Source organism: Amphiprion ocellaris, chromosome 1, assembly GCF_022539595.1.
Source record: "Amphiprion ocellaris isolate individual 3 ecotype Okinawa chromosome 1, ASM2253959v1, whole genome shotgun sequence".
NCBI lineage: Eukaryota > Metazoa > Chordata > Actinopteri > Pomacentridae > Amphiprion > Amphiprion ocellaris.
The window spans coordinates 25,525,533-25,538,724 of record NC_072766.1 but is presented as its reverse complement, the minus strand read 5'-3'; the positions used below and the strand labels follow the sequence as shown (position 1 = coordinate 25,538,724).

General features: G+C 41.6%; 1 protein-coding gene across 6 annotated transcripts in view; it reads right to left on the bottom strand.

Moving 5' to 3' along the window:
* The window catches only part of znf536 (zinc finger protein 536), a 234,145-nt gene that overhangs the window by 71,884 nt on the left and 149,069 nt on the right, over window positions 1-13,192 (bottom strand). For all 6 annotated transcript variants that reach the window (XM_035952004.2, XM_035952001.2, XM_055009035.1 and 3 more), the window contains 2 exons: window positions 9,412-9,570; window positions 178-1,959 (listed from right to left, as the gene is read on the bottom strand). In XM_035952004.2, coding sequence (XP_035807897.2) covers window positions 178-1,959; window positions 9,412-9,570 — 1,941 coding nt within the window. The remainder of the gene's footprint in view (window positions 1-177; window positions 1,960-9,411; window positions 9,571-13,192) is intronic.

The window sequence follows — 13,192 nt, the reverse complement described above, 5'->3', positions numbered from 1 at the left end:
TGTGTGTTTATGTGTGGTGGGAAAATTTAATTCAAGTTTCAATTTGTGTGGGTTTTTTGTTTTTTTGTTTTTTTTCTGGGAGTGGTTTTCTATTGGCATACCTCACTGTGAATATGTGTGTGTACGTGTGTGTACTTTACAGCGGATATAGTGCTAGTAGGGGTCAAACTCACTCACCAGGTGCATCTGATCTCTTCATGCCCCCGAGGGGTGCGCCTCCTGCTCCACCGCCCAGGCCGTTGAACGCAGGGAGGTTGTCATTGCTGTAGGCTCTGAGGACAGACAGCATGTTCATTTGCTGCTCTGGGTGGGTCTGCTGCTCAGCCTTCAACAGTCCTGGAGGACCTCCGGGAGACAGGATGCCCAGGCCCTGCTGCCACTGCTTCTCCAAAGTTTGGTTCTGTGGTTGGGGAACCAGAGAAAGTGGTGCCATGGTGGAGGAAGAGGCCGCCAAGCCAGCTCCACTCCTTGGGGGCAGGCAGGAGTCGTCTTGGAGCTGTTTGGGGTGACTCTGGAGATGGTCTGAAGCTGGACTTCCTCCTTCCTCTCTCTCCATGTCCATTTGCTCATCCTCATGTCTTTCCTCCTCTTCTTCTGCCACTCCTCCCTCATCTTCCTCTTCATCAGAATTATTCTGTTGTTGTTGTCTCTTGGGAGTGGTTGAGGGGGTCTCATTGGCACTGTGCACCCCAGCCTTTATAGCCTCATCATCTGACCCAACGTGATCGTCTTCAGCATCTCCACAGGATCCCCTCGAACCAATATGGTCATCTCCCGCTGAAGATGCTCCTGTGAAGGCCTGGCTAGGTAGGTCCAGGACCTGCTCTGCTTGGGCTATATACCCTTGAATTCCCTGATTCACCCTAGGGGATCCATCATACAAGCCACCAAACCTCCTGTAGAAGTCACTCTGGAAGGGATTATATGGCTGGTCCATGTGGTTGTTCCAGCCTCCCTGGCTTTTATCTCCATCTCGGTCCCCATCTCTATCAAGGGCCACACCTGAGGTCTTGGTGTTGGAGGAGTGAATAGTAGAGGTGGTGGGAGAACCCTCTCTTTGAAGCTCCTTGCCCGTATCAGACCGCTGCAGCTGGGCCTTACCCAAATGATTGGCCTGGAGATGCAGAGCCATGAGCTCCAATGAGGAAGTAGAGAAGGAGCAGAAGAGGCAACCATGCCATGCCACATTATCATGAATGGTGACTGAAGAGCCAGGGAGAGATCCAGATGCAGACTCAGGCCGAACTGATACAGACAGATCAAGTGGTTCATACTGGGATCCAGGCTTGCCAGACCCAGAGTTCGGTTTGACCTCAGTCTTGTCTTCTCTGTCTTGGCCACCGGAGATTGCGCGCTTGGCTTTGGGCTCGCCATTATCATGATAGCGCTGAGCCTGGAGTTGGCCTGAGCTCTGGCTGTCCTTTACATCTTTCTTCAAGGAGCTGAGGACAAAGCTGTCCATGAAAGCCTGGAGGGAACCTTGAAAGTGAACTCCATTTCCCATCATGCTTTGGTAAGCCCTGCTTAGGTCGGAGAAGCTGGCGGCACTATCAGTTGCTGTTGGGACCATGGAGGATGGGCCATCAGCAGTCTTCATGTTATCAGCTGAAGAGGAAGAGTCAAAGCGGCGGTCCCCGCGATCACGCTCTCGATCTCGGTCATGTGATGACATCATACCAGCTGACGCCCACTGATGTGGCAGCAATGGACCTGCCCTGAAGTCGAGGTTAGGAGGCATGCCCTTGAAAACATTACGGAGGACATCTGGTCTGGCAAAGATGCCACCACTCGTCTTCCCATGATCTTCTTTGTGATCAGAAGAAGTGGTGTGGCCAGAGGATGGGCCTGATGTAGTGGAGCCATTTTGACGTTCGCGATGGTGGCGCTCCAGGTGGTATTTCAGACTCGCAGACTGGGTGCCAGCATAATCACAATGAGGGCACCGGTAGGGTTTCTCTCCTAGGAAGCCAAGAAAGGAACGGAGAAACAGAAAGGGGAAAGACAAAGAAAACAGTGAATAATTAACCTGATTATTACATTGACTGGATATCAAAATCTATTTATTGGAGCAGGGAATGTGGACCCTAGGGTCATGTAACCTCCATGAACAAAGAAAATTAGGTCAAATGAAATCACAAAAAAAATGTGTATTTCATTATGTATCAGAAAAAAAGAGGGTAGCAATTGCCTCACTTTTAGTTGGCATCAAAACGCGACTAATTTTTAATTCCTCAAAATTAAAGATAGGGTTGAGAGAAGAAATGAAATGATCAAGTAAAATAAAAGAAGTGGCAGTTTAGTAAGAAAAATGAGCACAGAATGAAATAAACTGCAACACAAAGTGATAATGAGTAAGATCGTGCATTCAACCAACAATTCCATGTCTTTTCTCTTCCAGTCATCGGCTCAGCTCCACTTGATGCGTGTATGTGTGTGTATTGGGACGGGAGTGGGGGGTGTGGAGTAGGCATCTGAATATGGGTCGATCCAGCTCCGCCAAGTGAGCCATCACTCACATCAACACCATAAAAACATTTCACCATATGGTGCTTTCAGTCCACTACAAGAGATAATATTTTCAACTGACAACAAAACTGTCTCGATGCTATCTGTGTTTGCATGGGGCTGAGGGTGCGGCTGGGTCTCGGTGCGTGTTTCTGTGTATCTGTTCAAGAATGTGTGTGTGATTGCAGTGGGGTCATCATGCCTCTGTTCTGGCCTTGTTTGCTGTCAGGCCTGTGCCTTGGCGATGAGAGTGTAATTTCTCGGACATTCCCTATTTGCAGTGTATCTTGAGAAGCATAAATCAGCCAAGGCATAGTATCACCCCGACCACTGCCACACTGCAGTGGACTGAGAACAAAATATGGATGATACACTACAACGCAAAAATAAGAAACGGAGAAAAGAAAAATGCAGGCGACATATGTGAGCCACATGCTTGTTGCAGTGAAGCCCTATGATAAAGAACAATATGATTCACAACAGGATACACAGATCAAAGTGATTTATATTATGGTAAAAGAGGGGTGAATCTGTTGTGTAACATTTACATATGTTTATTTATGCTGCACATCCATATTCATGAATATTCTTGATAATGGTATAACACCAGCATTATTCTGCCAGAAGTGGATCTTCCATTGGAGTGATACTTATGTTAAAATAGAACACATCCTGCTAGCAATTATAATAGCCTTGGAGTCTGAGCCAGATTTGGATTCATTAAACAATGAACAGAGAGGGAAAATGCTAAGCTTGATTTTTTTTAAACATACACATAAAAAGTTCCAAGAGTGGAATTTTCTGATAGAGGGATAACAACGGCTGAGTGAAAAGAGAGGTGGATTTGTGGAAAAAGAAATAAAAGGGGATCAGATGGTTGTAGTGTTTTGTGTGCACATTCTATATATACCGTATATGCCAATAAAATGTTTAGATTATACACATGGAAACCATTTTATAAAGGAAAAAAAGGCATTGTTACGCAAGGCTGGTTTGAATGATTTAAGTCGGGCTGTGTAGTAAATCATGGATATAATTAGCAAATGGCATACTGCTCAAGTAATTTATCATTATTTAGAGGGCACCATTCCAGAAAAAGACTCTGCGATCTGCAGACCTACTGCAGAGTTCTCAAATAAAGGGCCACAAACACCAACTCAATAGAATATTGATACAGCGGAGAAAAGAATAGGAGGCTATACAAAAGAAAATTGAAGGTGGAAATGTTGAAGAGAGTAGAGAGAAAGAATAAGAGAGAAACAAAAAAGAGAAAGAGAGCATGCAGCGATACAGATAACCCTGCCCATAGACAGAAAGGCAGTGATTTGATATCTTTTCTCTTACACCAGAGTGGCTGTGAAGAGTATATTTAAAATAAACCATACGAGATGAGCTTTTAACCCAATAAGTGCTTCTCCTGTGAGCTGCCGAACAGAGGCTCAGTGCTGATTTAATAAGGAAACGTCCCTGATGCAAATGATCATTCTCAATTCCTCTAACTGGAAAAAATGATATTCTAGGAGCCAAATTAGACAGAAATTAGACTGATCAGATATTTTTTTTTCATTCTCTGCCTTTTCTTTCCTTATAAGAGGTTGTTAATGTTCATGTGGGGAAAATAAAGATTAATGTACTATCTACATATCTAAAATGAGAATGAAAAGCACAGACGACTGTACGCTTGACACTGTCCTTTGATGTTTACAGAGTAAGGCAAACTGAAAATAAATAAAAATGCACTCCGAAGTCGATCAGTTTATGACAGTTTTCCATTAAAATTAAGCATTTAAATATTTGGAGCAGTGAGACAGACGACATGCGCATTTCTGCATCTCCTTGTGTTTATGTACGTGTGTGTGTGTGTGTGTGTGTGTGCACCATTTGGAATGTGTGTGAACACATGTTTATGCATGCGTGTCAGCCTGAGCCTGTGTGTATATGTGTGTGTGCGAGTGTGTGTGTGTGTGTTTGTGTCTTAGAGGGCCATTTGGACTGGCTAAGACATCTGCTCCATCATACGTCAGGGGCCTGGTGTGACATCTGGGGAATATACTGTATCCTGCCTTGCAACATTACACACAATTTACTGCTAAAGGTCATTATGTACCCGTTAATCCACTTTTAATTGATATCAGTGCAAACAGCACAACCTCCCAGCCACATGACAGATCACTGCCGCCACAAAACCAGGAAATTGCTATATGAGAGTTAAAAATAGAATGGTAAACTTTTTGCTGCTTTTTGTCTGTCTTTGTTGCACTACTTTGGACATTTTGACCCGGACAAACAGTGACTGGTAGTTGGATAAGAAATACACCACTGTGACTTTCTTAGCTTTGACTTGAAAAACTAGAGCACATAAACATTTAAGTTACACCTTTGTGGCTATAAATCATCCTTCTCCTGATTGCTGTACTGAGATCTGCGTCTCCGCAGCATGTTTGCACTTTATGTTGCATGTAGGGATTTCATCTGGCTTTTTGTGAATTGTGACAGCGCCATAGAAACAATTAAAGATAAATACTCCAGACCTGTACAGAGGGGCTGTTAAAATGGCTTAATAGATATGACATACTGGAAGATGAATTTCTGTTTGGCTGGAAGGATGGAAATAAATCTCAAAAACACTGGCTGGGATGTTAGAGAGCCAGAATAACAGAGGAAGCTGTTTTAAGCATATATGCTTAGGTAAGTGAGTAGTAGCGACTTGGGCATGCATCTAATACTGCCTGGGTTAACAGTTCAATCACCTGCAAAGTGACACCATATAAGAATGTCTGCTAAAACAGCTGTGCACTGTATTTTTATTTATTTTTCAAATGTTACTGAAAGGAGCAAATAACACATTTGTTAGAGAGCTTTTAGCTGTGAAATAACACACATCGGGTGTTCTAGTAAGTATTTACAGCACTAATGATATACCAATGAGATTTAATCAAAATACATTGCAGTGACTGTGTCACCCAATGCAGCACTTTAACTCATTGGTGTGTTTTAAATATTTTTGTTTTAGACAACAATGAAGCTCGGTGGTACAAAGAAGTAAGACATATCAGGTTTTATTGCCTGTTTAAAGCATCAATTCATTGTTTGTCTTTTCATGGGAGTAGCCGCCAACAAAATTATATCTAATATCGTAGCTCTTTTCCTTTAACTAAGAAGTTAGTAGTGAATTGACACAATGCTAATCCTGCACAGAACGAATAGTTGACTTGCCAGAGAAGTGAAATCATGGGATAAATGCATAGTATAAGTACAGGAGTCCTCTGTATATTAAGTGTTCAGCAAATGGCAAAAAAAAAAAAAAAAATAAACCTAGCACTGTGACTGTATTGAAGACACTGTATGGAGAAAAAAACATAGCAAATACACTGAGAAAACGTTTTCAAGAGAGAGATACTAGCAGATAGAAGAAGGGGGGGCCCAAAGGAGTGAGAGGAATGGAGAGGGAGATCACAGGTCCCTCTTGATTCATCCTGATTACAAGGTTAGGTTAAGGTTAAGTGACATGGGCAAGTCCTGCCTCTCCTCTTTCCCTTTCTCCCTCTCTTTGTCTCCCTCTCTGCTGATTTAAAGGTGAGCAGGGACTCTTATTGGTTATGCGGCCCTGCCTGAAGTTATGTGTGGCTATTGTCAAGAGCGAGGACCTTTTTATTTTTTACACACAGCTGCTTACTGCTAAATAGTGCCTTGTCCAGAAGGGGACAATCTGGGCCTCTAATTGCTGTCACTGAAGCCTAGATTCATTATGTGACTTTCCCATTAAAATGTGAGCATTAATTTGTATAATGAAATATCACCCTCTGCAGTGTGTTCATTAGCTCTGGCCCCACACTGTAGTGCCACAGCCGCACAATGTTAGCTACCTAGAAAACTGTGGTTAATTTTGCTAATGGATATTTTCCCACTCACTGTTCAAGAGGAAATTAATACTGTAACATTAGCTCTTTAACTTTTGGAGAAATTTAAATTCACTTCATTCCTTTCAAGCTGGTGTTAGTCGCTCATTAATCTTTGCGTTGCGTTGCACAATGCTGCCTCGACCGGCTTGGTAAGCAACTCCATTGTGTCACTCACATTACATTAGGATGAGAGAGAGCTCGGCTGTCATCAGTGAATTTCTCTGCATTGTCACCAGAGCACAGAGAGGATCTTTAGCCGCTGTAAAAGTCATCTTGTGGATGTAATCAGGATGTCACAGTGGAGCTGGTATGATTAGGTTATAGGAATGATTTAAAGGCCACATGTTGGGGATGCATCAACTTTTTTTTTTTTCTCCCCACGTGTAAAAGTCTATGGTGGAGCTGTGCTTAGATAGGCCCACATCCAAAGATACATTCCTTTCCATAAGACAACATCCTTGCTCACTTTTGCTCCGTTTGAAGAGGTCTCCAGATAAAGCCTTTTTATTTTACTGTATTTTTGAGATATGAACGAACTAATAAAATAAAAACAGCAAAATGTAGTGTGGATGAAATTAGATCAGCCTTCTAGTTGCCGAATGAGTTAACGCCAGGCCTGCGTTGAGGTCTCCACTTCCTCTATGCTAAAGTATGGCCCTCATGGGTATCCTTAGTACTACTCAGCTCTCTCACCACCAGATAACATATGCCCCCCTCAAAAAAACATCACCAGCTACTGTAGTGTTGCTGGGGATGGCCTAGTTGTGACCTGGATATTGTGAGTATACATCAGATGTGTTGCGATGCTACAGAAGCATTTCCTCTAATTTCATTCCAGATCCAAACTACAATATGTGCCTTTTGTTAAGGAAAGCACGAGGGGGTTCATTCTGCCTTTTAAGTACATGAAGAAGGAAAAAAATAAAGCAAATGAGACAGAGAAGAAGAATGAGAGGAAAATGAGTTTTTTTTCCCCCTCAGTTGTAAGGGATTCCCCTTTTTCAGTTTGAGCATTTTCACCTTGACGTCTCCACTGGCACTCAATAATTACTTCTCTGTGAGGTATACAGAAGAAACTAACAGAATGATTGAAGCATCTGGACTCCGATTTTGAAGAACATCTTGAGGAAATCAAGGAAAAAAATATTCGATTGACAAATGGGTAACCACTATTTTTTCTGTATTTGTGGTCACATGATTCATAATCACAATTTTAGGTCTTTTTTAACAGGCAATATGTGCATTTATATAAAACAGAAGCCACAAAGACACCAAAGAAAGCTGGGAATAATTATTAAAATGTTATAAGATGCAGATATCCCTCTGTACTCATAACCCTCCAGCTGATCCAGGTGAGGATCTCAATGCCTTGCCTAGTAGTGCTTTGACAAGACAAATATTGGATACTTCCCTGCAATTGTTTAGTTGCAGAATCTACAACTATGTAAAGACCCTGCATTTGATTTGATTTGATTAAATTATGATGTGACGCTTGAGTCGGTCTTGAAGACAGTCAATGGTGAGTGCCACCACAGAAAGCAGACAGCCCTTCATGTACTGAGGTGGAAAGCGGAAGACTGGGTGACGTACACTACCATATTTATGTTTCATAATCATCATATTTCTTCACAATAATACAGGGTTAATCAGAAATACAAAATATTAACATTTTTATCGGATGTTTGTTGAGAAAATAACTGTTCAATTCACCAATAAAATGACAGATTAATAGATCACAAATTAACCTGCCTTAATAGCATTAATAAATGTTCTCCACTAGTTCGATGGCAATGTGTCCAAGTATCACTTGTTCCGGTTAGGAAACACTAACTCTCTTTGAGATGGACAGAGGGATGGGGAATTTGTAACTTTACACACAAGGCCCACCAACTAAAACCAGGTGTCCTTGTTGTAAGGTGTCCTCTGCATAGTCTAATTGTGACTTTAACCTGGATAGTCAGTGGGGCGTTCGTACCTTGCAGAGAGTTAGAACCCTGGCTACTGTCCACAGCCCACATCATTACTCTGACTGCAGACTCCCAGCAACAACCAGGGGACGGGTTATCACAGAACTGCCTGAGCGCTGATTGGTGAGATGTCAGAATCAGCATCGTCTTTATTGCCAACAATGTTTGGCTGGGTAGAGAGAGCACAGCTCAGAGAGTGAGGACGCTTGACTGAAAAAATAAAGCTAAATCTATTAAGCACACCATCTCACGCATATCCCTAAATTGTGGACAGGCCAGCTTTGTTTTGCCTTGAAAGTTATTGAGAGTTAGAGAGTGTGAAATTGCCCTCTGAGTGATGTCATTGGAGGACACTGAACCCTTGTTGTGTTAATTAGAGCTCAATGAAATGATGAGTAGGAAAAAAACTGAATAACAATGGCCTTAAGCCTAAATGAGGGACACTGTTAGGAAAATGCATATTCCTACTTGTGAGTAGTTTTCTTAATTTGGCATTATGTCAATTTGAAGAAAATGCATTTCATTGTAACAGCTGATTAGACTGCACAGAAAATATCTCTAGGATTACATTTAGTGGAATAAACAAGATTATGACTTAGGTGAGAATTGCAGTATGTGTTACTGTTGAACTAGGATCACTGGGTTTTTATGGTACTGTTTAATTTCAGGACATTGTGATGCTGTGATTTAGAAACTGTGACCATCTGTGCTCTTAATTTTGATGGAGGTAGTTTGTACTGTACGACTTTCTTTCTTTCTTCTTTTTTTCAGCACCATCCAATGCAGTATTCTCTTAGACAAAACTAATATGGAATCAACTAATCTTCCATCATATACGTCATAGCAGAGGCGGTTTGACACCAATATCTGATTAGGCCAATATTCATAAACCAATATGTCAGTCTAACCCCAGAAGAAATGTCAGTACAAGTAGTAAAGTAAATTTTGCATGAAGTACAATAAATGTTTAATTGTGGAAGAAATGCAGTCTATGCCAGCACTTTGCGAGTGAGAGAAGTAACAGTGGATGTACTCACCTGTGTGTATTCGCAGATGGACTTTGAGATGATGGGAGGTGCGGAAGGACTTGCCACAGTACGGGCAATCCTTGGAGGATGTGCCTAGACACCGCTCACGATGCTGGGACAGAGGCGGCTGAATGCTCCCCGCTGCCTTCCCCAAGTCCTCCCCAACATCTGGAGTGTACACAGAGACATCACAGGGAGGGAGAGACAAATGGAAGGTGTGTTGAGTGTCACTTCAAACCAGCCCTCCACACATCATAACACAACTCATTTTTTTTTCTTTGTCCTCTGTCTGTCTCTCATTGTCCCTCGTTTCCCGTGCTCAAATGTGCAAACGCCACACAAAGTCAAACACATCAAACGAGTTCACGGGCCACGCTATTTTCCTCCCTGACAGAACGCTGACAGTTCATAAGCTTTTCAGTTTCTTTAGAAACACCATGGTTCTGAGATACACCCCCCTCCCCTTAACTCAAGCATCCACACCCTCAACACCACCACCTCCGCTGCCTTTCTCCTCCTGTTTTTCTTTTTTTATCCTTGCTATCATCATCATTCCTATTACGCATATGCTGGATTGCAGTGAAAATTAACAATGCAAAAATAAGACAGGCAGAAAGAAAGAAAAAAAAAGACAGCGATAGATTTGGCTTTGTCAGCATCGCAGGATATCCTTGCATCTCTTCCTGCGACCTGATTTTGACAGGTAGCTGTCAGAGATATGATAGGGTGATAACAGTTTTGACCCAGCCCTCCGCCACTTCCTCCGCATGCCAAAAAACGATGATGCACAGTTTAGTGCAACAGCAGTCTGTTATCAACACAATCACCTTCTGAATATGAATCTAAAGATGAGTGATGACAACCTGGGAATCTGTTGACAGCAGCATAATCTGAGGTGAGGGTGTCATCATCAGATTGTATACGCTGGCCTTGTTGTACTAATAGTTAAGAGCCTGTGATGTGCAGCATTTAAAGGCCTGCAAAACACTGTTAACATCAAAACACAGGGAAAGAACATGAAAGACACAAACCAAAAACAAACAAAAAAAGGAATATATAACAAATATTTTATATGTCTTTGTATCTTGAAGCTGTAAACTTAAAATATCTGTACTAGTTCCAGTAACATTTGATGGCTGTCACTTTGCAGGAGGTTCAACATCAACCCACACAACATACAACTGTCATGACAGATTTACAGACTTCATAGCAAAGTAAAAGATTCTTTATTTCTTTCTTTTATTGTGGTTCTCTTTTATTTTTCTAGTTTCTTTTTTTTCTGTGGGACCGCTGCCACATGTGTATTAAGATTTATCCGTGTGATATGTGCACTAGTAGGCAAAGGAACTGGGCACTGTGGAAATTTCTCAACTTTGTGGTCATGAGCAACAGTATTTTTGTTCAATATGTAGCATGTCAGTCTGCGTGTGACCCAAAGACGCATAAATATAGTTAAAAACGTTATTTATTTCCTAATCTGGGACATGATTTGGTTTGTGTATAGGGAAAAGGGGAGGGGGCCAGAAAAGGAAAAAAAAAGAATCAAAATCGAGCAACCCACTTCGGCAACCGCCGCGCACAATAAGGAGCATTTTTAACAGTAGCCTAATCTTTTCTTTTCTGACGCTCCCCGCCCCATTCCACCCTCCTCTGTTGGGGAGTCAAATAAGGTTTACAGAATGGAAAGACCCAAGTCAGCAAGTCCTCTTCCATGCTGACACTAAACACACAACTCCATCTAGCAATGCTGCTATCAGGCTGAAGGCTATTTATCACCGCTGAAACTGAAAGGCAACTTAAATGTAAGTCTGTGACAATACGCAGATACTAAATACCAGCTGCTTCTACTTGGGCTTGGCAACTGTATTGTTTAATTCTGTGTACTGTACTAGCAAGGAGAAAGAACCAAGGAGGGGGTGGTGGGGGGCAGGTTTTAAAAGCAGACGAGGATATTGGTTCAAATCTCATGCGGAAGGGTATTTAATGTGGTTGTCCATTATTTCCACCTTTACAGAAACACACACTGGGAATTGTCTCTCCAAAATGTCAATTAAATGATAACTAATAAAATCTGTTGGGGGAAAAGGAAATTGAAAAAAAAAAAAAGAGTCATTATATTTACCTAAATCCACTTAAAAATAGCTAACATTTTAAGGAAACTTGACAATTACACTAAACACAAAATGATACGTACAATATCACAGGTAAAAATATCATTTCCTGCATAATTTGAGTACTGTGTGAGCATGTCAGCTGCAGCCCCCCCCCCCCCCCAACCCCCCTATTTTGCATTTTCATTTGAATGCATTTAAACATGTCCCGTGGATAGAAAATAATTAAATAAAAACAAATACAATTCCCCCAGTACTTGGTCCAGGACTGCACCATACTGTAGCCATAGTTGCATCCTCATAAACATATTTTGAGTGGTCTACTGTACAGATCCCTTTTTGGCAATGATTCCCCGCATCGTGTAACAGACATTGGCCCACCTGCCCACCCCAGATGGGGCTAAAATTAAAAAATCCAAAACACAGATTAGAAGCAGGACAAACACCAGACCACACACACACACACACACATTCACACACAGACACACACACACATACACAAGCTATGCATATCTCTCTCTCCCTGTCACACGCACACACACTCACACAGACATGTCCTTGTGTGTCAGGGTTAATAGTGCTCCTGTAAGAGGAAGACACACTACTGAGAGGATGAGTGTGAGCTCTCCTGGCATATAACAGCCCTTCAATAATAAATGGGCTTCACACATTTCAGACACACACACATAGTGCACAGTACAATGAAAGGTAAAACAGAACTTTGGGCGTGCTTCCTTGCTTTTCCCGTTGAGCGTGTAGGCATGCGATGTGAGCGTATACGCGCACGTGAGGAAGCGCACGTCATTCCTAGACACTAGCCGAGTGTCCAGCATGCATGTCTTTAATCAGTTGACTGATCCGTAGCTTTAATGTGGCTGTTCCAATTACTGTAAAAGTCATCCTGCTCCATATAACCACAAATATTGACACTTTATTGCACAACACATTTATGACATTTTGAAGGTCACACCGTATATTAGGCATCATCGTTCACAGTGGGGTGTGCGATGTGTGGAGAGAGGCTCGAATCGCCTGTTGACATGCAGCCGTAACTATCCTCTGAGTATTGATTTTGGTTCCCTATGTTCCTTTTTTTTATGCAAAGATTTGCTGTAGAAGACAGAGCATTAAGTGAAGACCAGTGACTATTACTCTCTACCTTTGCTTACAGTGCTATGCAGTTAGGAAGACCCCACATTCCTGTATGTAATCTTTGGATCTGTTCATTTGTATGATGGCAAATTGATAGAATTTTGAATTAAAACAGAAAAAAATATGCCATTGGTCATCATTTTAGGTACTAAAAATATACTAACTTATGGCCAATGAAGGCCCAGGTGTGTTTAAAATTAAATCCGTTCATTAAAAAAAACTAGATAAAATTAACATGTTTACCAGATGTTTTTTCCCCTATAGCTGAAGGAAGCAAACTCATAAATTTATCACAGGTAACTACAACACCGTCTAGAATAATTTCCTGTTGAATTTTTGATATTTTATAAAAGATCAGTATTTACTAGCTATTGCTTGTCTCTTGTCTAAATTTGTTTCGAGTGTCAGAGGTCCCTGCTGAGATGACATGTTTTATTTCAGCCAAACCTTATTTTCTGGCATTAATCTCCTCAAACGATTATAATTTGTATCAAGAATAAAATCACTAAGGGATATCTTTTAATTAA